The sequence below is a fragment of the Gadus macrocephalus genome, chromosome 12 (genome assembly GCF_031168955.1).
Source record: "Gadus macrocephalus chromosome 12, ASM3116895v1".
In the NCBI taxonomy this organism is placed as follows: Eukaryota; Metazoa; Chordata; class Actinopteri; order Gadiformes; family Gadidae; genus Gadus; species Gadus macrocephalus.
In genome coordinates this window covers 2,026,819-2,049,954 of record NC_082393.1, presented here as the reverse complement: position 1 = coordinate 2,049,954, position 23,136 = coordinate 2,026,819, and the positions used below count along the sequence as shown (strand labels likewise).

Sequence of the window (23,136 nt, the reverse complement as noted above, 5' to 3'; positions counted from 1 at the left end):
ACAATTATTGGCTACCATTAACATGCACAATGTCGGTGTCGAGAGACTAAGGGGAAGGAATATATTGGGTTCTGTCGATGTTGTGTTGCTCACTTTTAGATTTATTCCGTACAAGTATGTCAATTGTGTTATTAGCAAAGTTAAAGGCATGATGCTTTCAGATTTCAAAAAACAGTGAGCCGTCCTGCCTCTACCACTGAGTGATTTGACCTAGCATAGCTAGGCTGACTGGAGGGTCTGAGTGGGAGGGGGTTAGAGGGAGTGGGTGGGGTTTAGAGGGAGTGGGAGGGGTTTAAAGGGAGTGGGAGGGGTTTAGAGGGAGTGGGTGGGGTTTAAAGGGTGTGGGAGGGGTTTAGAGGGAGTGGGAGGGGTTCAGAGGGTGTGGGAGGGGATCAGAGGGAGTGGGAGGGGTTTGGAGGGAGTGGGAGGGGTTCAGAGGGTGTGGGAGGGGATCAGAGGGAGTGGGAGGGGTTTTGAGGGAGTGGGTGGGGTTTAGAGAGAGTGGGAGGGGTTTTGGGAGTGTCTATAGTTAGATCCTTGTATAAAGAGAAAGAGGTAAGGGCTGGCCAGCATTTTTTATTTTTAGAATATATAATTTATAGGATCTGAAATTATAAAAATTGCTATCATCAGTATTGACCACAGATATGTCCAGGGTATTTTTAGCTACGATCTCGTTAAAATCGTACAAAAATTGCAAGTTTGAGTAAACAGTAAAAATCGAACAAAAGCGAAACAATGAAAGAAAGAAAACAAAAATACTAGCTGAAAGTTAAAGTGAAATGGTGACATGTTTAACAATTAACATTTACCTTCAAAGATCCAAAATGGCCGATTCCCTTCTCTAGTTCCGTCTCCCTTTCCTGTCATCCTCCAGCCATCCCTGCAGAGTTCACCCAGCCGCTCACGGACCTGGAGGCGCGGGAGGGCGAGGCCGTGACCCTGAGCTGTGAGTACTCCCTGCCCGGGGTCCTGTACCACTGGCGGCGGGGCCAGGAGAACCTCCGCGCCGGCGACAAGTACGCCATGAGGCACAAGAAGACGGCCATCTTCCTGACGGTCGCGGCGCTCATGCCCCAGGACTCGGGGGTCTACAGCTGCCTCTGCAGAGAGCACGTCACCAGCGCCAGCCTCAGAGTCATCGGTGAGGACGCCTCTGTGTTCAAAGAGTTCAGTCACTATGCTGAGGGGGAATAATCACCCACAGACACACTCCTCCACACTGAACGTTAACTCCTAATTAGATCATTCATGATTCATTCATGATGTTTTTAAATGGCGATGAGATAATTCCAGTTGATGACTTTGTGGGGGTTTCTTTGTGGATAAACATGTCTGCTAATTAATTAAGTGGTGAATAGTTTAATATAGTTAGTGTCAGTATCACAAAGAGAACCCTTATCTGCTCCTTTATGTTTCCCTATGAGTTCTCTTTCACTCAGAGCTTCAGGTGACAGGCGCCTGCAGCTAAACGACTGACACGGTGCATCGTGGACGGGTTCCGAACGGATTCTCAACGGATTCTGAAAATTGAGTTCTTAAATGGATCCCGTTTTCTTAAATGTGTTTCGAACGGGTTCAGAACGAGTTCCCGAGCAGGTTTCTGAACTGGTTATGAGCGAGTTTCTGAACTGGTTCTGAAGGGCTGCGCGGCTTCCGAACGGCTATTGAACAGGTTCTGAGCGGGTTCTGAACGGGTTCTGAACCAGTTCTGAGCGGGTTCCGAACGGTTTCCGAACCGGCTCTGAACCGGTTCCCGAAACATGTTCTGAACGGGCTCTGAACCGGTTCAGAACGGATTCTGAACCCCTTCAGAACAGTTTCCCAACAGTTCCCCAACGGGTTCTGAACGGGTTCTGAACGGGTTCTGAGCGGCTCCTGAACGGCCCCGTTCCCCTCTGCCTCTTCCCCTTCCCCCCCAGCCATCCCCATCACGTTCACACAGCCCCTGAAGCCCGTGCAGGCGGACGAGGGCGTCAGCGTGACTCTGCGCTGCGAGCTCTCCAAGGCCGGCGTGGCGGTGGAGTGGAAGAGAGGGGATGATCCGCTGAGGAATGGGATTAGGCACCAGATCAGGCGCCGGGAGACGGGCCAGGAGCTGCTGCTCTGGAGGCCGCTGCCGCGGGACAGCGGCGTGTACAGCTGTGTGTGCGCCGATCAGAAGACGTCCGCTACGGTGACCATCATCGGTGAGCAGGAGGAGCAGGAGGAGCAGGAGGAGAAGTGACGCTGATCGGTCTTAATGGGGGACGGCGGGGTCGTAATGCATGAGAGCGGATGCACACTTCAAATGCATGCGTTATGGTTCTAAGGTATGCTATACTATAACAAGCATAGTGCGGTACTATTGCATGTATCTCAGTGGTGTGTGTCGGCTCTGATCTGAACTATCATATAAGGTGCATTGTGGGTAGGTGGAGCGACTGCCAAATAAAACGTTCTGGGTTTGAAGAGCTGGTACCAGACATGAGCTGGATACCAGTTCTTACCTGCTTATTCATGACAGGATAAGTATAATAGACCGTAACTCCTGTGTCGATTTTGGAGACATTTTTTTTAAATTACTATGCTGTTCTCAACAGCTTGGTTCATCAAGTTGACTTATTGCTCCAAGTAATCCTCCAAGGATAACGCCAGGCATAGTAGTTAGCAGAAATTAATTGAAGCAAAGGTAAAATGGCGATGGCAAAAGAAGAGAACCGAACGAGGACGGAGAAGTAATAAAAATGTGTAAAACCCAACTATTCAACGTGTTTGAACCCGTCGTGGTGACCTTGGCCGTGTGGTTCCTCAGCGCTGCCCCTGACCTTCAAGCAGAAGCTGAGGAACGTCATGATGGAGGAGGGCGGCAGCGCCACCTTCCGCTGCGAGCTCTCCAAGGCCGGCCCCGGCGTGGGGTGGCGGCGGGGGGGCGACGAGAAGGACCTCGAGCACGGGGACAAGTTCCACATCAGGCACCGGGACGTGCACGCCGAGCTCAAGGTCCTGGACGTCACGCCCGAGGACAGCAACGTCTACACCTGCGTCTGCGGGCACATCGAGTCCGCCGCCACGCTGACCGTCAACGGTAGGAGGCCGGCGCCGCTGGGTTCATGGAGCTCAGCTACGCTATAGAGAAGAGTATTCTTAATGGGGTTAGGCGTTGTTATGGATATGATCTATATCTAATCATTCGAGAGACTCCAAGGGACGAGTCACAGTCCACACGGGGAGTTTAAATTAAAAAAGTTTAAAATAAAAAACTTAGTTTAAAATAATGAAGAAAACCAATGTGTTTATCAGGTAAAATCGGTACTGCATATTCATGTTTGCATTAAGAACACTCATTAGTACATAAAACACTCATATGCCAAAGGGATTAAGAATACAGTTGTTATAATAGAAGGAGATCAAATTGCCTGAGCCAGATTTGTACATTTTGTCTCCACCACGATGTCCCTGTCTCTGTGGTTGCCCTCATCACAATAACCCGATAAGCTGACCCCCTCCTCGTCCCCCAGCGCTGCCCGTGTCCTTCAGACAGAAGCTGCAGAGCGTGCGCGTGGAGGAGGGGCAGAACGCCACCCTGCAGTGCGAGACCTCCCGGCCGGGGGTGCCCGTGGACTGGAGCCTGGGGGGGTTCCTTCTGCAGCACGGGGAGAAGTTCCTGATCAAGCAGAGGGGGGCGCTGCAGGAGCTGATCCTGAGAGACGCGCTCCCCGGGGACAGCGGCGTCTACACGTGTGTGTGCCGGGAGATGAGGACCAAGGCCACGGTGAAGGTCGTCGGTAGGTCGGGGCTGATGGAGGGAGAGGGGGGGGCTTGGACGAAGACAGAGCACCGGTTGCATCCTCAGACATGTTGGCTTTGTTCATTTTCATGGGGATGGTTCTCATATCATATCATGCCGCCAGGTGTGAGTGTGGTTAGGCATCACAAGCTGTCTGGGAATCTGCCTTTACCTGTTAAAGCACTAGTGGGCGTGTCCACCTAGATGTATGCTGGACAGATCAGTCTACAAGCCCACCCAGACGGATAGAAGAGCAACGTTTGCTACAGTCCACTGGGTAGGCTGGTAGACTGATCCATCCAGCACACATCTAGGTGGACACGCCCACCTGGGATGTCATAAGGGGCAGTTTTCCAAAACGGCTTGTCAGGCTAATCCCACTCACGCCTGGGTGGCATGACATGGGACCCTTAAAGGTCTGGGTTCGAACCTCAAAGTCTTCCCATAGGCATCATGGAACAAGCTGGCCGCCGAACCCATATCCGCTCCTTAACGCGTGTGCATTCATTAGTTTACGTATATTTTTCGTGTTCTTGACATCTGTTCGTGACCCCTCTCGTCCCAGCGGTGGCGGCGACATTCCGGGCGCGCCTGCGGAGCCAGGAGGGGGAGGAGGGCGGCAGCGCCACGCTGCGCTGCGAGCTCTCCAAGAAGGGCGTGGCCGTGGAGTGGCGCCGGGGCGAGCAGGTGCTCACCGAGGAGGTGTCCCGGGGGAAGTACCGGATGAGCCAGGAGGGCCGCGCGGCCCAGCTGACCGTCCTGCAGCTCCACCTGGGGGACGCGGGGCAGTACAGCTGCTCCGTCGGGGAGGAGAGGACCAGCGCGCAGCTCACCGTCAAACGTACGCCTCAGGTGGCCTCGCTGGGTGGTGCTTTAGTCAGCTCCTTGTTTTTCTGGGGGGCCGTAGAGCAGAGATCCCTTAAGATGAGACGCACATCGTTTACTGTTTGCTCTTTGCTGAGATTAGATTCCGAGGAAATCCACGGTGGAAGTTGAGCTGAACTTTGATTTTTTGTCCGAGGTCTGTTCATGTGCCAACGGGTCTTCAAAGAGGCCTGGAGCAGCAAGTCTCCTAATAAATTAGTGATAAAGACACATTTGATCAACATAACCATAACCCAATGTGCAATCAATAGATCAATATTGCATCACATTTATCCATTGTTAGAGGAAATGTAGAAATTCCTGAATCAATTGAACATCCTGAAATTAGGAGAATTAGAATAAGAATCAAGTCCCAGAACAAAGGCACATGGACCCAATCACACACATTTAAACCCAAATCAAACCCAAATCAAACTTAAATGAAACCCAAATCAGAACCAAATGAACCCAAGTCAAACCCAAGTCAATCTTTAATCCAACGCAAATCAAATACAAATCCAACACAAAACAAACCCTTATCGAACCCAAATCAACCCCAAACGCGTCCCTCCGGCCCCTCTCCTTCCTGACCCGTCAGGGCCCCTCACCCCTCGCGCCCCTTCCCTCCCCAGCTCTCCCGGTGACCTTCAGGCGGGAGCTCCAGCCGGTGTCAGTGAGGGAGGGGGGCCGGGCCGTGCTCTGCTGCGAGCTGTCCCGGCCCGGGGCCCCTGTGGACTGGACCAAGGGCCGGACGGTGCTCAGACCGGGGGACAAGTACGAGATGAGGCAGGAGGGGCCCTACACCAAGCTGGTCATCCTCAGCGCAGAGGAGAGCGACGCGGGCAAGTACACCTGTAAGAGCCAGGACGGGCAGTCCACCGCCCAGCTCACCGTCACAGGTGAGGCAGGCGGGGAGAGGGGCGACATGGGGGGGGGGGGGGGGTCTTCGTCTAACTGTGTTTGCAACTTAACTCAGACTAACCCTAAAGAGTTGATTGTAAAAAAAAAAAAAAGGCACAAATAGTATAAAAGAAAAGTAGTGAAATTCACATCTAAATTTTACCTTTACATTTAGGGTGTTTAGCAGATGCCTTTATCCAAAGCGACTTACAATCCGTACATTTGTCAGAAGGAAGAGAAACAACGATATATCTCTGTCGGTACAGGAAGGATGTCCATAGAACCAAGTGCCAAGCTCTTAACAATTGTGAGGTTAACCCATTCCCCGTGCACAACAAAGAAGTAAAGGTGTAGTCTCTGCAGAGAGACCACTCAGCACCCCAGGCGTTCAAAGCTAAGGCGCTGTACTCAACAGTGGTCACACTTGAGGGTTAAAGCAGGGAAAGGCCCTTGAGACCCCATCTGCAGATAGGAATACCACCAGTCCTCTGCTTGTGGTACAGCTGTGAGCCAGCCAAGGCCGTCTCCCAGACTCAGTACCCCCCAGGGGCGATCAGCACGGTACAAACACTGAAATGATTACTGTAGATAATGAGCGAGGTCACAGTGGCAAGACACAGTGTCTTAGTGTCTTGAGAACAACATGTCTTTTAAAATGTCTACATCTCAACAGGACATTTCCATTACATTTGTAATCATCATGTCACTGATGCATCAGATAAGAGAAGATGAGTTGTACTTTATTTATTCCAGACAGGAGATTGGGGATATATATGTTACGCCATCATTGTAACATTTGAAAGGTTGTGCATAAGTGGATGTGAAAATGTAATGTGTGTTGGACTCTGTTATTGAATATGGTGCAGTTTGACTAACTCACGCTTTTTGGTGAATTGATTTTTCCTGGATTTTCTGATTTCAACAGAGTCAGCGCAACGCAGACGCAGGAGAAGTCAGCTCAAACAGAGTAAAAACAGTAAAAACTATTTAAAACAGTAGACCTAACAGAGGTTCATACTGGTTCATACTGGTTCATGCCTTCCTCACTAAACCATGCCATGGAGATATGGTTGATCATTCCCTTCCCACATGCTAGAGGAATAAATGTCACAATACATTTGTTTTCCGTTCCCATTACATTCCAGTCAATGAAGAATTCCCCTTCATCACAACTCTTCTCCAGCTCATGCTCTCTGTCATTATCACCGTAGACATCTTGATTCGGGTCAAATGAGTTCCGCATATTCATGTTCGCACTAAGGTCACTAATTAGTGCATTTATTTGTTTTCAACCCTTGTTTACAGGTCTAGTAAGTGTAAATATATATCATATGTAATCCTGAATGCCTTTTGAATACTGTAATGTTGTTCATCTGATGATGCTATATTTAGAACAACCGCAGCAGCCATTGATTTATATAACACCAACAGACCCTAACCATCACTCTATCATTTGATCAGAGTCTCTTTTGTATTTTTGTACAAACGTGTCGCCATTTTGTTTGTTTTCCCTCGATCATTAGAGTGCTCCTCCCCACCCAACCACATCCCTGTTGTCCATCTGAGGGACCAGAATACACTCTTACGTAATTCAAATGTTTAGTCTGGTCTCGGCCGTAACCCTTCCGTGTTGGGTCTCCCGGCCAGGTCTTCCCCCGTGTTTCCAGCGGCCCCTGGTGGACGTGGAGGGAACTGAGGGCGCCAGCGTCGTGTTCCACTGTGAGCTCACCAAGCCGGCCGCCGCGGTGGAGTGGAGGAGGGAGGAGGAGCCAGTGTGGGAGGGAGGGAAGTACCAGATGAGGATGAAGGAGCTGCAGGTGGAGCTGCGGATCGTGGAGCTGGCCCCGGAGGACGGCGGGGAGTACTCGTGTGTCTGCGGGGAGCACAGGACCACGGCCCGGCTGGGGGTGAACGGTGAGTGGGACAGCAGACCTCAGTGTAGGTTAGAGGTACCTGGTCCTTATGAAGCCAGGGTTAAAGGTAGATGATGGAGTTTTAGTCGAATCAATGAAACATGGAACCAAGAAACACAATTCTGGATAGAATGTAAGGATTAGCATGTCAACATAATTATTTTGTAAGTAAATTAAGTTTAATGAAGATTTAAAATAAAATAAAAATACACACAAAATCCAAAAAGAATGATACAATTTATATAAAATATACAATATCATATTAAATATAATGAATTGAAAAATGTCTAAAAGTATGATTAGATAATCATAAGAATTTTATAAAAATTTATATAAAATACAACATCAAAAAATATAACATGTAAAATTATAAAAATGTTTTTTTTTTTCAATGGGTTTTCCAGATAAATGTTCCTCCCAAAAACAATCTTCTTAGAAACGATATAACACGATACCCCCCCCCCCCCCCCCCCCCCCGTCCATCTCCAGAGCCCCCCCTAACCTTCGTCCAGGAGCTGCGGGGGGTCCACGCGGAGGAGGGCGGCCCCCTGACCCTGCAGTGCGAGCTGTCCCGGGCCCCCGGGGCCCCGGTCCAGTGGCTGCGGGGCGACGGGCCCCTGAGCAGCGGGGACCGGTACCAGCTCAGGAGCACCGGGCCGCTCCAGCAGCTCCTCATCAGACGGGGCCGGCCCGAGGACAGCGGGGCGTACGCGTGTGTGTGTGGGCAGCTGAGGACCGCCGCCACCTTGGACATCACCGGTGAGCGCTGGGGGGGGCCAGCGTATACCGGTTCAGAGCGTTTACCGGTTCAGAGCGTTTACCGGTTCAGAGCGTTTACCGGTTCAGAGCGTTTACCGGTTCAGAGCGTTTACCGGTTCAGAGCGTTTACCGGTTCAGAGCGTTTACCGGTTTAGAGCGTTTACCGGTTTAGAGCGTTTACCGGTTTAGAGCGTTTATCGGTTCAGAGCGTTTACCGGTTCAGAGCGTTTACCGGTTCAGAGCGTTTACCGGTTTAGAGCGTTTACCGGTTCAGAGCGTTTACCGGTTCAGAGCGTTTACCGGTTCAGAGCGTTTACCGGTTCAGAGCGTTTACCGGTTCAGAGCGTTTACCGGTTCAGAGCGTTTACCGGTTCAGAGCGTTTACCGGTTTAGAGCGTTTACCGGTTCAGAGCGTTTACCGGTTAACAGAAACAAAAAAATTCACCATCTTTTTAATTAAATTCAGTTTAATAAATTAAATAAAATCCTGCTTTCTGTGTAAGCAGGATTTAAGAATTGAACTGTATGTCCAAAATGCGTTCACCCCCCAGCGGTCCCGGTGAGCTTCCGGCTGAAGCTGAAGAGCCAGGAGGCGGTGGAGGAGGGCAGCGTGAGCCTGCGCTGCGAGCTGTCCAAGGCGGGGGTGGCGGTGGAGTGGCGGCGCAACGCCAAGCTGCTGAGGGAGGGCCGGCGGTACGAGCTGAGGGCCGAGGGCCGGCTGGCCGAGCTGGTGGTCCGCAGGGTGGTCCTGGAGGACGCCGGCGAGTACAGCTGCAGCGCCGGGGACGCCGTGACCTCCGCCGACCTCACCGTCAGAGGTAGGGGCCCGTCTGGTGGGGTTCAGCACAGTCCGAGGGAGGGGGTGCCTCTGGTGGGGTTTAGTACGGTCTGGTGGGGTTCAGTACGGTCTGGTGGGGTTCAGTACGGTCTGGTGGGGTTCAGTACGGTCTGGTGGGGTTCAGTACGGTCTGGTGGGGTTCAGTACGGTCTGGTGGGGTTTAGTACCGTCTGTTGGGGTTCAGTACGGTCTGGTGGGGTTTAGTACGGTCTGTTGGGGTTTAGTATAGTTTGGTGGTGGTTAGTACAATCTTATGGGGTTTAGTATAGTTTGGTGGGGTTCAGTACAGTCTGTTGGGGTTAAGTATAGCTTGGTGGTGGTTAGTACCCCTACCTCAGCTGACCTCAAAGTACAGGAAGGGGTCCTTCTGGTGGGGGATACGTACGGTTCGTTAGTTCACGGTTCGTTAGTGGGTGAGAATGAAAGAGTCTCCATATGGATATTAAGGTTACCATCCAAATTACCTTTTAAGTTCCCTTTGATCACTTGTTGGGTCACTAGTTAGTATGTTGATTCAATTGTTGGTTCAGTTGTTGGTTCAGTTGTTGGTTCAGTTGTTGGTTCAGTTGTTGGTTCAGTTGTTGGTTCAGTTGTTAGTTCACTCGTTGATTCAATTGTTGGTGCACTTGTCAGTTCACTTGTTAGTCTGCAAATATATCCATGTTCCAAACACAAAGGTCTTACAGCTGTAACCAAAACGCACAGAGACAGATGTATCTGACCTGTATTCCCGGGACGTCCCTCAGCCCTCCCTGTCACCTTCACCAAGGAGGTGGAGCCGGTGTCAGTGAGGGAGGGGGGCCGGGCAGTGCTCTGCTGCGAGCTGTCCCGGCCCGGGGCCCCTGTGGACTGGACCAAGGGCCGGACGGTGCTCAGACCGGGGGACAAGTACGAGATGAGGCAGGAGGGGCCCTACACCAAGCTGGTCATCCTCAGCGCAGAGGAGAGCGACGCGGGCAAGTACACCTGTAAGAGCCAGGACGGGCAGTCCACCGCCCAGCTCACCGTTACAGGTAGGGTACCGCTGGGATGAGGCCATCACCCATGTTTTAAATGTTTGTAAAGGTGAAAGGTAAAAGCTTAAAGTTGCCTCGGAATCGAACATTTAGATTTTTTATTATTTTGAATTGACCCCAAAAATATTTTTCATTCATATAAAAAGTACTAATAAATACAAAAGTTGTAATATAATAATTGTTATTACATCAAATAAAATACTCAAAATTAATAAATTAATTATGCATTAACTATGCATAATTGATTTAATAATAAATGCATTCAAGACGTCAAGGTCATTTAAATCCACATGGTATCTACTACATCATAACGTCTGAAAGGTCTCACCTTACATCATCATAACATCATAAGTCATCGTCCTCAACATCTACACCGTACATGACGTGGTTCGGAGCTCCACCTCATGGCGATGTTCCTCAGCGTTGTCCCGCTCTGCTCCACCCCAGCTCCCCCCATCACCTTCAAGGTGAAGCTGAGGAACCAGCAGGTGGAGGAGGAGAGCAGCGTCACCCTGAGCTGTGAGCTCTCCAGGCCGGGCCTGGCGGCCGAGTGGAGGAGGGGGCTGGAGGTCCTGAAGAGCGGCCTGAGGCACCAGGTCAGACGGAGGGAGGGCGTGATGGAGCTGACGGTCAGGAACGCCCTGCTGGAGGACAGCGGGGTGTACTGCTGCGTCTACGGCGACGCCCTGACCACGGCCAACCTCACCGTCACCCGTAAGGAGACCGCTGCTTCTGCGGCTAAGTCACTTTTACAGGTCACTGCATACTTGTATGCATTTGACAAATACAACTTGTGAATCTTGAATCTTGAACCTCTGTTTAGATTCAAGATTCAAGAAATAGAGATAGATAGATACGTCTCCGCATGATTCACTGGGTTTCTTAGGCAAATACATGACTTGATTTTATAACATTAGGTCCTCAGTGAAATATTCCACTGCTGGACTTTTACCTCAGACAGGACACAGTTATATCGGAGTAGTTAGGAAATTATGAAGAATAAATAAGCAAGCAATCCCATAATAAAAGGGAGATCTTGACCTCTCAGGGCTACGGTCAGGGAGGGATAATAAAATAGATGGCCTGTTAAGCCCTTTAAGACTGTACCTGTGCGTAAGGGCTATAAAAATAAAATTGAATTGAATATAATCCACTAACATGATTGAATGAATAAACGAAGGCTAAAGTCCTCCCTCCCCTCCCTCCCCTTCCTCCCTCCCTCCCTCCCTCCCTCCCTCCAGCGATCCCCATCACGTTCAAGACGGGGCTGAAGAACCAGGAGGCGCGTGAGGGCGGGGACGTGGCCCTGCGCTGCGAGCTGTCCAAGGCCGGCGTCCCGGTGGAGTGGTGGAAGGGGGAGGACCGGCTGGAGCCCGGCGGACGCTACCAGACGGTGCTCAGCGGCACCTCGGCAGAGCTGCACATCAGGAACATCCAGCCCGAGGACGTGGGCGAGTACAGCTGCATCCTGGGAGAGCAGAGGACCACGGCCGAGGTCAACGTCAGAGGTAGGGGGTCCCCGTACGGGTCTGGAGGAGTCCGGTTGTCATGTTGTCTTGTTGTCTGGAGTCCTGTTGTCTTATTGTCTGGAGTCTTGTTGTCTGGAGTCCTGTTGTCTTGTTGTCTAGAGTCTTGTTGTCTTGTTGTCTGGGGTCTTGTTGTCTTGTTGTCTGGAGTCCTGTTGTCTTGTTGTCTAGAGTCTTGTTGTCTTGTTGTCTGGGGTCTTGTTGTCTAGAGTCTTGTTGTCATGTTGTCTGGAGTCTTGTTGTCTTATTGTCTGGAGTCTTGTTGTCATGTTGTCTAGTGTCTTGTTGTCATGTTGTCTTGTTGTCTTATTGTCTGGAGTCTTGTTGTCATGTTGTCTAGTGTCTTGTTGTCATGTTGTCTTGTTGTCTTATTGTCTGGAGTCTTGTTGTCTTGTTGTCTGGAGTCTTGTTGTCTTGTTGTCTGGAGTCTTGTTGTCTTGTTGTCTAGAGTCTTTGTTGTTGTCACAAACCGTCTTTGGGGTTGTTTTTAATATCCTCAAAACTCAGCAAAAATACCTTGTTGTCAATCCTACGTTTGCTTTGCACACATTATCTGATACAAAATGTACCTAATCCCAGAATTCTGACTTTAATCTCAGAATTCAGAATTTAAAATGAGAATTCAAAATTTAAATTTAGAACTCTAAATAAATTCCCATGTGGCCCTAATCCACTTCCCTATAACCCTTGTTTTGTGCGTAGTCGTACAAAACGTTCATAAAAATGTCATGACGTCACAAATTCAAGGCCCCAGCTTTGCGACCTACCTGCGTCTTCCGATGTGTGAAAACCCCGAAGTGGCGTCAGAAACATCTGGCCTCCTTCCTCCCTCCAGCTGCAGCGTCGGTGTACATCGAGAAGGAGCTGGAGAGCCGGGTGGAGGTGACGGAGGGCAAGACGGCCGTGCTCTGCTGCGAGATCTCCAGCGCCAACGTCCCGGTCACCTGGAAGAAGAACGACGCCACGGTGGCGCCGGGGGGGCGCTGCCTCATCAGGAAGGAGGGCTTCACCCACACCCTGGAGATCCAGGGCGTGGGTCGGGAGGACGCCGGGGAGTACTGCTGCATCACCCGGGGCAAGAAGACCACCGCCCGGCTCATCGTGAGGGGTAGGTGGACCGGTAGCCGGCCACTGAGGCCACTGAGGTCACTGAGGTCCGGACCTCGGCCATTTCTGAAGAGACGATAGAAAATCCTGACCTAAATACAACTCAGTAAATCAGAGGTTCTCTCCGGTCTCCGAGATGAGTCAATTATTAATTCAGTGAAGACTAATTTCTCCCCACAAAAGAAGCCCAACGCCAGGGGGGGGGGTTCAGAGCATGCAGAGGGGAATCCCATACATTCCTCCTGAAACTGATGACATTTTGGTGCTTCTGGATGCGCTTACTTTTTCCAGGATTCTCCTTTCTCCTTGTCGTCGGATTTACGTTTCAACCACTTGTCCATTTTCTCGATTTTTCTTTTGTCTAGCTTTCACAATTGACTTTGCTATTCTATTTTTTTTAGTACATTTTCAGCAGTACCCCCCGCAGTACTCCAAAGAACCCATAGGGGTGCACATACTCCCATGTGAGACCCGCTGACCCAGACCGTTCTCCCTCCACAGAGCGCGTGCGGATCGTCTCGGGGCTGCAGGACCGGACGGTGACGGCGGGTGAGGACGCGGCGTTCGTGTGCGAGCTGAGCCACGCCGACGTGAGCGAGGGCGAGTGGTGGCTCCTCTCCAGCCCGCTGCAGAGGAACGAGATGAACCGGATGACCTTCCAGGGGCGGCAGCAGCGCCTGGTGCTCACCATGACCACGCCCGACGAGACCGGAGAGGTGGCCTTTGTGATCGGCGAGGAGAGGACCTCAGCCAAGCTCTTAGTGGTTCCCAGGGTCAAAGGTAGAGACGTTCCGATACCATTTCTTCCTTCCCGATACCGATTCCGATTATCGGCCGATACCGAGTATATACCGATACCGCATCCAGCATTGTAACTACTAATAGCACTTGTTCTTCTCTTACGTTGAAGAACAAGTTACATTTTTTTTACATTTTTTTGTCATGTGATGGTATCGGTGTATAGACTTGCGTACTCACCGATACCCAATACTGCATTTTAGGCAATATCGGAGGAATTTCCGAACAATTCTAGACAATGGTAAACAAAGGGACGTGTGAGTCAAAGGGGATTCCTGCCTTTATGATTGGACGACCTAACTTAACGATGCACGCTAACAAATCCAATATTGTCTTTGCAAAATGTAGTTTTGTTGAAGGAGCGACCTAAGGATGTTGAGATCATGGAGGGGCAAACGGCCACCCTCTCCTGCACCACGTCTGATGCCACCAACCCGGTCACCTGGAGAAGGAACAGCGCACCCCTCCACCACGGCACCAAATACGAGATCCGCAAGGAGGGCCACCTGAACCTGCTGCTCATCCACGACGCGGAGCTCCTGGACACGGGCACATACACCTGTGACACTGGCGATGTGAAGGGCAATGCCCTGCTCACTGTACACGGTAAAACCTATCCAAACGAGGATCCATACCATGTTTGTCTGCTTTTTGTAAAAAATAGTATTGATATTTTTTTACCTATGTCCTGCACGATAAATCAATGATTTTTTTTGTATCTTTTGAAAAGTTAGTGAGTTTGAGGTTATTGAGGTACGTATTATTGTATTGGGATGTTCATTCTCTTGTGACCCAAACACCTCTTATTACAAGTCTTAACTGGGCATCCAACTCTCTCTTCCAGAACTGCCTCCGTTCTTCCAGGAAGGGCTGCATGATGCAGAGGCGGAGGAGGAAGGCACTACCTCTCTGTCCTGTGAGCTGTCGAAGCCTCCTCAGCCTGGAGTGTTGGTGCAGTGGAGGAAGAACAGGCTGCCAATGAGAGCCAACAGGAAGTATGAGATGAAACAAGATGGCTGCCTGCTCCAGCTCCTCATCAAGGACCTCAAACCAGAGGACAGTGGCAGCTACTCCTGTCAAGTTGGAGAAGTCGAGAGCTCTGCTAGTTTGGCAGTCAGAGGTGAGAACACATTGTATTGGTTTATAATCACCCCAATCTAACATAGTGCATTTGTATATCTTATAATGGTTACATTTCATACTGATGAAACTGTGTAATGGTGTACACAATCATTCATCCTAGTACGTGGTCACATATTTGTCAAAAGCTGGATATTCTCTTGGGGTATCAAGTTCTGTGGCATGTACTCTCTTCCCAGTACCCCAAACATATCTATCCTCTGCCCTATCCTGTTCACTGTTTATATTCATCCCTTCTCCCTGTAATCAGCTGGTAAAGAACATCATTAATTTGCTACGCTGATGACATCCAGGTTTTTACTAAGGTGTTCATAGTGTTGGCGAACACCTTGGACCTTGTCAATGGCCTCATGGCCTCATGGCCTAGACATTGAAATACAGAAAGGACAACACAATGATTTCGCCTCAAAGAAAGATTGATATAATACCAACATATCTCAATGCTCCATATCTTCTCTCCTCCAGAACTCCCTCCAACTATCAAGAAGGAGCTACAGAGTGTGGAGGCGGAGGAGGAAGGAACTACCGCTCTGTCCTGTGAGCTTTCTAAGCCTCCTCAGCCTGGAGTGTTGGTGCAGTGGAGGAAGAACAGGCTGCCACTGAGAGCCAACAGGAAGTATGAGATGAAACAAGATGGCTGCCTGCTCCAGCTCCTCATCAAGGACCTCAAACCAGAGGACAGTGGCAGCTACTCCTGTCTAGTAGGAGGAGCAGAGAGCTCTGCTAGTCTGGCTGTGAAAGGTGGGTTCATATTGCAGTGATTCAAAGGTAATCTTAAAGGCCATTACTCCAATTCAAAAAAAGTGAATTTGAACAGCGTACATGCCATGGCATAACTCCATTCCTTGCATTAGTTAGTGGGATTTGGTTGAATAAGCCTCTTCGTCCCGGGGATATAGTGATACTCTATATCATCACGAACCAAGCCATCTGCAGTTTTCAGCTAAGAGTGCCGCCGAGTCCCGATTTAATTGTGACACTAAGATCATTGGGATGACATCAATCCATTGGCTGCAAGAAATAAGAATCTCGATTTGCGTCATCAGATGGCAAGAAATATCATTCAATCACTATGCTGATGACTCCCAGTTGTAAATATGGTGTCCAATGTCTGGGCTAACACCTTGTCAATGAGCCAGCAGAAAGATTGTATTGTGAAAAGGTTCTTCCGAACATAAATAAGAATACGATGTTCCATATCTTCTCTCCTCCAGAACTCCCTCCTTACTTTGAGGAGGAGATACAGGATGTGAAGGCTGAGGAGGAAGGAACTACCTCTCTGTCCTGTGAGCTTTCTAAGCCTCCTCAGCCTGGAGTGTTGGTGCAGTGGAGGAAGAACAGGCTGCCACTGAGAGCCAACAGGAAGTATGAGATGAAACAAGATGGCTGCCTGCTCCAGCTCCTCATCAAGGACCTCAAACCAGAGGACAGTGGCAGCTACTCCTGTCTGGTAGGAGGAGCAGAGAGCTCTGCTAGTCTGGCTGTGACAGGTGAGTTCATAACCTTCTTGATCATTAGACATTTTTTAATATTCTCACTCAGAATCAAGGTGGCGTTTTTGCATGCAATGACATGTTCACATCCCAGTCTTTTGTAGTTAAAAGTCTTTAAACATTGTAAAACTAGTGGTCTGTAGTGATTTGCAATATTTTAATATTTTAAAGTAAATAGTACTCATGCAAAATTGAGTTTGTAGCAGACAATTCATCTGCTGCATGGTCGCATATTTGACTGTAAACATGGCATTTAAACCAGTCCTTAGATGTGCACTGTCTTTTCAGGGTTGTACAAAGATATATTGGGCCCTATTCAGTTGACCTGGTTGATGCTCATCTTTGGTGATGTCATCACCAGCTGGTCAGGAATGTAGTTAAATCTCTAAGATGATGATAATATCTTTACCAAGGTGTCCAACACATTGGATATCTTATTGACAATGGCGTGGAATCGGTCATGTTTATAAAGATATCCTAGAGATCGGCCAGTCCTATGAATGTGTTGAGAAGATCTTATCTTGGCATCAAAAGATGTGTAGATTAACTTTAAACATCTCTCCACCAGAACTCGTTCCATCGTTCAAGAAGGAGCTACAGAGTGTGGAGGCGGAGGAGGAAGGAACTACCTCTCTGTCCTGTGAGCTTTCTAAGCCTCCTCAGCCTGGAGTGTTGGTGCAGTGGAGGAAGAACAGGCTGCCACTGAGAGCCAACAGGAAGTATGAGATGAAACAAGATGGCTGCCTGCTCCAGCTCCTCATCAAGGACCTCAAACCAGAGGACAGTGGCAGCTACTCCTGTCTAGTAGGAGGAGCAGAGAGCTCTGCTAGTCTGACTGTGACCGGTGAGTTCATATAGTGTTCTTGACAGTAATATCTAAGGTTATTACTCCAAGGTCAGATGGTAGCTACATTATTGGAAAAGTATCTTACTACAAAGTTGAACTTTATTAAAATTCTGTGAGTCTCTTACGGCTTCATGGTCCCATTTTGGACCCAAAGAGCTGGACATAATCTGGAGCATCATGTTCTCAGACGTGAACTTCCTCCTCTGTAATTGAGGATAATCCGATCTCTCTGCCTCATATTGTCCCTTTTGCAATGCTCTCTTGGTTGGTCATAATTTGGAATCGAATATCATTAATTTGTTATGCTGATGACACTCAGCGGTTCCAAGTCATTTGCGGGCTGAAGAAATGAAAATGGGCTGCAACCAGTCAGAAAATTACAACCTATGTAAAAAATTGGCCAGATCTATGATTTTGCCCAAAATATATATTGTCCTAAAATCAAACATCTCTCAATGCTTCATTTCCATCTCTTCTCCAGAACTCGTTCCATCTTTCAAGAAGGAGCTACAGAGTGTGGAGGCGGAGGAGGAAGGAACTACCTCTCTGTCCTGTGAGCTTTCTAAGCCTCCTCAGCCTGGAGTGGTGGTGCGGTGGAGGAAGAACAGGCTGCCACTGAGAGCCAACAGGAAGTATGAGATGAAACAAGATGGCTGCCTGCTCCAGCTCCTCATCAAGGACCTCAAACCAGAGGACAGTGGCAGCTACTCCTGTCTAGTAGGAGGAGCAGAGAGCTCTGCTAGTCTGGCTGTGACCGGTGAGTTCATATCCTGTACTGGTTGATATGTTAAAGGATGTTACTCCAATGTCAGATGGTAGTTACACTATTCGAAGAAGTCCAGTATTTTAGTACAAAGTTTGACTATACTGAATACAGAGTCAGTCTCTTCTGAATCACCCCTTCTTGCTTCATTGTCACATTTTGGACCCAAAGTAAGAAAAATAAAAAGAAGGTGCCGCAAACTCTGAGTTCCAATCATAAGAATGATTAATTGGTGATAACGTTTCGGCCTACAAAGGCCTTCATCAGATCACATAGGACACATATTGTACACAAACATCTTGACATCATCTTGAGCATCATGTTCTCAGGCATGAACTGCCTCCACAGAAACCGAGGAGAATCTGCTCTCTATGCATCACCTTGTTCTCTCTGTAATGTTCTCCTGGTTCATCATCAGTTGAGATCGAATGTCATTCATTAGTTATGCTGATGACACTCAACTGTACCACTCAGCTGTACCGAGTCATTTGTTGGCTGAAGAATTCTAAATGGGCTGCAACCAGTCAGAAAATGACAACACATGCAAAAAAGGGGCCAGCTCTTTGATTTTGCCCAAAATATATATTTCCATGAAATCAATCATTTCTCAATGCTTCATTTCCATCTCTCCTCCAGAACTCGTTCCATCGTTCAAGAAGGAGCTACAGAGTGTGGAGGCGGAGGAGGAAGGAACTACCTCTCTGTCCTGTGAGCTTTCTAAGCCTCCTCAGCCTGGAGTGTTGGTGCAGTGGAGGAAGAACAGGCTGCCACTGAGAGCCAACAGGAAGTATGAGATGAAACAAGATGGCTGCCTGCTCCAGCTCCTCATCAAGGACCTCAAACCAGAGGACAGTGGCAGCTACTCCTGTCTAGTAGGAGGAGCAGAGAGCTCTGCTAGTCTGACTGTGACCGGTGAGTTCAAATACTGTACTGGTTGATATGTTAAAGGATGTTACTCCGATGTCAGATGGTAGTTACACTATTCGAAAAAGTCCAGTATTTTAGTACAAAGTTGAACTTTTTAAAATTCTGTGAGTCTCTTACGGCTTCATGGTCCCATTTTGGACCCAAAGAGCTGGACATAATCTGGAGCATCATGTTCTCAGACGTGAACTTCCTCCTCTGTAATTGAGGATAATCCGATCTCTCCGCCTCATATTGTCACTCTGTAGTGCTCTCTTGGTTGGTCATAATTTGGAATCGAATATCATTAATTTGTTATGCTGATGACACTCAGCTGTAACAAGTCATTTGCGGGCTGAAGAATTCTAAATGGGCTGCAACCAGTCAGAAAATCACAACATATGTAAAAAGAAATCCACATCTATGATTTTGCCCAAAATATATATCTTCCTAAAATCAAACATACCTCAATGCTCCATATCTTCTCTCCACCAGAACTCCTTCCATCGTTCAACAAGGAGCTACAGAGTGTGGAGGCTGAGGAGGAAGGAACTACCTCTCTGTCCTGTGAGCTTTCTAAGCCTCCTCAGCCTGGAGTGTTGGTGCAGTGGAGGAAGAACAGGCTGCCACTGAGAGCCAACAGGAAGTATGAGATGAAACAAGATGGCTGCCTGCTCCAGCTCCTCATCAAGGACCTCAAACCAGAGGACAGTGGCAGCTACTCCTGTCTAGTAGGAGGAGTAGAGAGCTCTGCTAGTCTGGCTGTGACCGGTGAGTTCTTATACTGTACCGGCTGATATCTAATGTTAAGGCTATAACTCCAATGTCAGATGGTAGTGAAAATATTGGAAAAGTGCAGAATTTTATTACAAAGTTGAACTTTGCCAAATGAAATGAGTCTCTTCTGAATTACTCCGTACTGCTTAATGGTCACATATTGGACCAAAACATCTTGACATATTCTGGAGCATCATGTTCTCAGACGTGACCTTCCTACTCAGAAACCCAGGAGAATCTGTCCTCCCCCTTATCGTGTTCACTCTGTATGTTCTCTCCATGTTGGTCTTCAGTGTTGATAGAATGTCATTCATTTGTTACGCTGATGACACTCAACTATACTAGTCAACTGTACCAATTAATCGGTTGGCTGAAGAATTATAAATGGGCTGCAACCAGTCATAAAGTTACAACATATGCTTAAAATAGGCCAGCTCTATGATTTTGCCCAAAATATATATCTTCCTAAAATCAAACATATCTCAATGCTCCATATCTTCTCTCCTCCAGAACTTCTTCCATCCTTCAAGAAGGAGCTACAGAGTGTGGAGGCTGAGGAGGAAGGAACTACCTCTCTGTCCTGTGAGCTTTCTAAGCCTCCTCAGCCTGGAGTGGTGGTGCAGTGGAGGAAGAACAGGCTGCCACTGAGAGCCAACAGGAAGTATGAGATGAAACAAGATGGCTGCCTGCTCCAGCTCCTCATCAAGGACCTCAAACCAGAGGACAGTGGCAGCTACTCCTGTCTAGTAGGAGGAGCAGAGAGCTCTGCTAGTCTGGCTGTGACCGGTGAGTTCATATCCTGTACTGGTTGATATGTTAAAGGATATTACTCCGATGTCAGATGGTAGTTACACTATTCGAAGAAGTCCAGTATTTTAGTACAAAGTTTGACTGTACTGAATACAGAGTCAGTCTCTTCTGAATCACCCCTTCTTGCTTCATTGTCACATTTTGGACCCAAAGTAAGAAAAATAAAAAGAAGGTGCCGCAAACTCTGAGTTCCAATCATAAGAATGATTAATTGGTGATAACGTTTCGGCCTACAAAGGCCTTCATCAGATCACATAGGACACATATTGTACACAAACATCTTGACATCATTTTGAGCATCATGTTCTCAGGCATGAACTGCCTCCACAGAAACCGAGGAGAATCTGCTCTCTATGCATCACCTTGTTCTCTCTGTAATGTTCTCCTGGTTCATCATCAGTTGAGATCGAATGTCATTCATTAGTTATGCTGATGACACTCAACTGTACCACTCAGCTGTACCAAGTAATTTGTTGGCTGAAGAATTCTAAATGGGCTGCAACCAGTCAGAAAATGACAACACATGCAAAAAAGGGGCCAGCTCTTTGATTTTGCCCAAAATATATATTTCCATGAAATCAAACATATATCAATGCTCCATGTCTTCTCTCCTCCAGAACTCCCTCCATCGTTCAAGAAGGAGCTACAGAGTGTGGAGGCGGAGGAGGAAGGAACTACCTCTCTGTCCTGTGAGCTTTCTAAGCCTCCTCAGCCTGGAGTGTTGGTGCAGTGGAGGAAGAACAGGCTGCCACTGAGAGCCAACAGGAAGTATGAGATGAAACAAGATGGCTGCCTGCTCCAGCTCCTCATCAAGGACCTCAAACCAGAGGACAGTGGCAGCTACTCCTGTCTAGTAGGAGGAGCAGAGAGCTCTGCTAGTCTGGCTGTCACTGGTGAGTTCATATAGTGTTCTTGACAGTAATATCTAAGGTTATTCCTCCAATGTCAGATGGTAGTTACATTATTGGAAAAGTATTTTAGTACAAAGTTGAACTTTTTAAAATTCTGTGAGTCTCTTACGGCTTCATGGTCCCATTTTGGACCCAAAGAGCTGGACATAATCTGGAGCATCATGTTCTCAGACGTGAACTTCCTCCTCTGTAATTGAGGATAATCCGTTCTCTCCGCCTCATATTGTCACTCTGTAGTGCTCTCTTGGTTGGTCATCATTTGGAAACAAATATCATTAATTTGTTATGCTGATGACACTCAGCTGTAACAAGTCATTTGCAGGCTGAAGAATTTTAAACGGGCTGCAACCAGTCAGAAAATTACAACATATGTAAAAAGAAATCCACATCTATGATTTTAGCCAAAATATATATCTTCCTAAAATCAAACATATTTCAATGCTCCATATCTTCTCTCCACCAGAACTCCTTCCATCGTTCAACAAGGAGCTACAGAGTGTGGAGGCTGAGGAGGAAGGAACTACCTCTCTGTCCTGTGAGCTTTCTAAGCCTCCTCAGCCTGGAGTGTTGGTGCAGTGGAGGAAGAACAGGCTGCCACTGAGAGCCAACAGGAAGTATGAGATGAAACAAGATGGCTGCCTGCTCCAGCTCCTCATCAAGGACCTCAAACCAGAGGACAGTGGCAGCTACTCCTGTCTAGTAGGAGGAGTAGAGAGCTCTGCTAGTCTGGCTGTGACCGGTGAGTTCTTATACTGTACCGGCTGATATCTAATGTTAAGGCTATAACTCCAATGTCAGATGGTAGTGAAAATATTGGAAAAGTGCAGAATTTTATTACAAAGTTGAACTTTGCCAAATGAAATGAGTCTCTTCTGAATTACTCCGTACTGCTTAATGGTCACATATTGGACCAAAACATCTTGACATATTCTGGAGCATCATGTTCTCAGACGTGACCTTCCTACTCAGAAACCCAGGAGAATCTGTCCTCCCCCTTATCGTGTTCACTCTGTATGTTCTCTCCATGTTGGTCTTCAGTGTTGATAGAATGTCATTCATTTGTTACGCTGATGACACTCAACTATACTAGTCAACTGTACCAATTAATCGGTTGGCTGAAGAATTATAAATGGGCTGCAACCAGTCATAAAGTTACAACATATGCTTAAAATAGGCCAGCTCTATGATTTTGCCCAAAATATATATCTTCCTAAAATCAAACATATCTCAATGCTCCATATCTTCTCTCCTCCAGAACTTCTTCCATCCTTCAAGAAGGAGCTACAGAGTGTGGAGGCTGAGGAGGAAGGAACTACCTCTCTGTCCTGTGAGCTTTCTAAGCCTCCTCAGCCTGGAGTGGTGGTGCAGTGGAGGAAGAACAGGCTGCCACTGAGAGCCAACAGGAAGTATGAGATGAAACAAGATGGCTGCCTGCTCCAGCTCCTCATCAAGGACCTCAAACCAGAGGACAGTGGCAGCTACTCCTGTCTAGTAGGAGGAGCAGAGAGCTCTGCTAGTCTGGCTGTGACCGGTGAGTTCATATCCTGTACTGGTTGATATGTTAAAGGATATTACTCCGATGTCAGATGGTAGTTACACTATTCGAAGAAGTCCAGTATTTTAGTACAAAGTTTGACTGTACTGAATACAGAGTCAGTCTCTTCTGAATCACCCCTTCTTGCTTCATTGTCACATTTTGGACCCAAAGTAAGAAAAATAAAAAGAAGGTGCCGCAAACTCTGAGTTCCAATCATAAGAATGATTAATTGGTGATAACGTTTCGGCCTACAAAGGCCTTCATCAGATCACATAGGACACATATTGTACACAAACATCTTGACATCATTTTGAGCATCATGTTCTCAGGCATGAACTGCCTCCACAGAAACCCGAGGAGAATCTGCTCTCTATGCATCACCTTGTTCTCTCTGTAATGTTCTCCTGGTTCATCATCAGTTGAGATCGAATGTCATTCATTAGTTATGCTGATGACACTCAACTG

At 48.0% G+C, this 23,136-nt stretch overlaps 1 protein-coding gene across 1 annotated transcript in view; it reads left to right on the top strand.

The window, feature by feature from the left end:
• The window catches only part of obscna (obscurin, cytoskeletal calmodulin and titin-interacting RhoGEF a), a 65,348-nt gene that overhangs the window by 15,153 nt on the left and 27,059 nt on the right, over window positions 1-23,136 (top strand). The window contains exons 16-41 of the mRNA XM_060066749.1: window positions 878-1,144; window positions 1,923-2,189; window positions 2,795-3,067; window positions 3,501-3,767; window positions 4,335-4,610; window positions 5,266-5,532; window positions 7,181-7,447; window positions 7,936-8,205; window positions 8,757-9,023; window positions 9,790-10,056; window positions 10,507-10,773; window positions 11,301-11,567; window positions 12,421-12,693; window positions 13,194-13,472; window positions 13,839-14,096; window positions 14,335-14,610; window positions 15,096-15,371; window positions 15,845-16,120; window positions 16,692-16,967; window positions 17,452-17,727; window positions 18,370-18,645; window positions 19,132-19,407; window positions 19,924-20,199; window positions 20,841-21,116; window positions 21,598-21,873; window positions 22,390-22,665. Coding sequence (XP_059922732.1) covers window positions 878-1,144; window positions 1,923-2,189; window positions 2,795-3,067; window positions 3,501-3,767; window positions 4,335-4,610; window positions 5,266-5,532; window positions 7,181-7,447; window positions 7,936-8,205; window positions 8,757-9,023; window positions 9,790-10,056; window positions 10,507-10,773; window positions 11,301-11,567; window positions 12,421-12,693; window positions 13,194-13,472; window positions 13,839-14,096; window positions 14,335-14,610; window positions 15,096-15,371; window positions 15,845-16,120; window positions 16,692-16,967; window positions 17,452-17,727; window positions 18,370-18,645; window positions 19,132-19,407; window positions 19,924-20,199; window positions 20,841-21,116; window positions 21,598-21,873; window positions 22,390-22,665 — 7,068 coding nt within the window. The remainder of the gene's footprint in view (window positions 1-877; window positions 1,145-1,922; window positions 2,190-2,794; window positions 3,068-3,500; window positions 3,768-4,334; window positions 4,611-5,265; window positions 5,533-7,180; window positions 7,448-7,935; window positions 8,206-8,756; window positions 9,024-9,789; window positions 10,057-10,506; window positions 10,774-11,300; window positions 11,568-12,420; window positions 12,694-13,193; window positions 13,473-13,838; window positions 14,097-14,334; window positions 14,611-15,095; window positions 15,372-15,844; window positions 16,121-16,691; window positions 16,968-17,451; window positions 17,728-18,369; window positions 18,646-19,131; window positions 19,408-19,923; window positions 20,200-20,840; window positions 21,117-21,597; window positions 21,874-22,389; window positions 22,666-23,136) is intronic.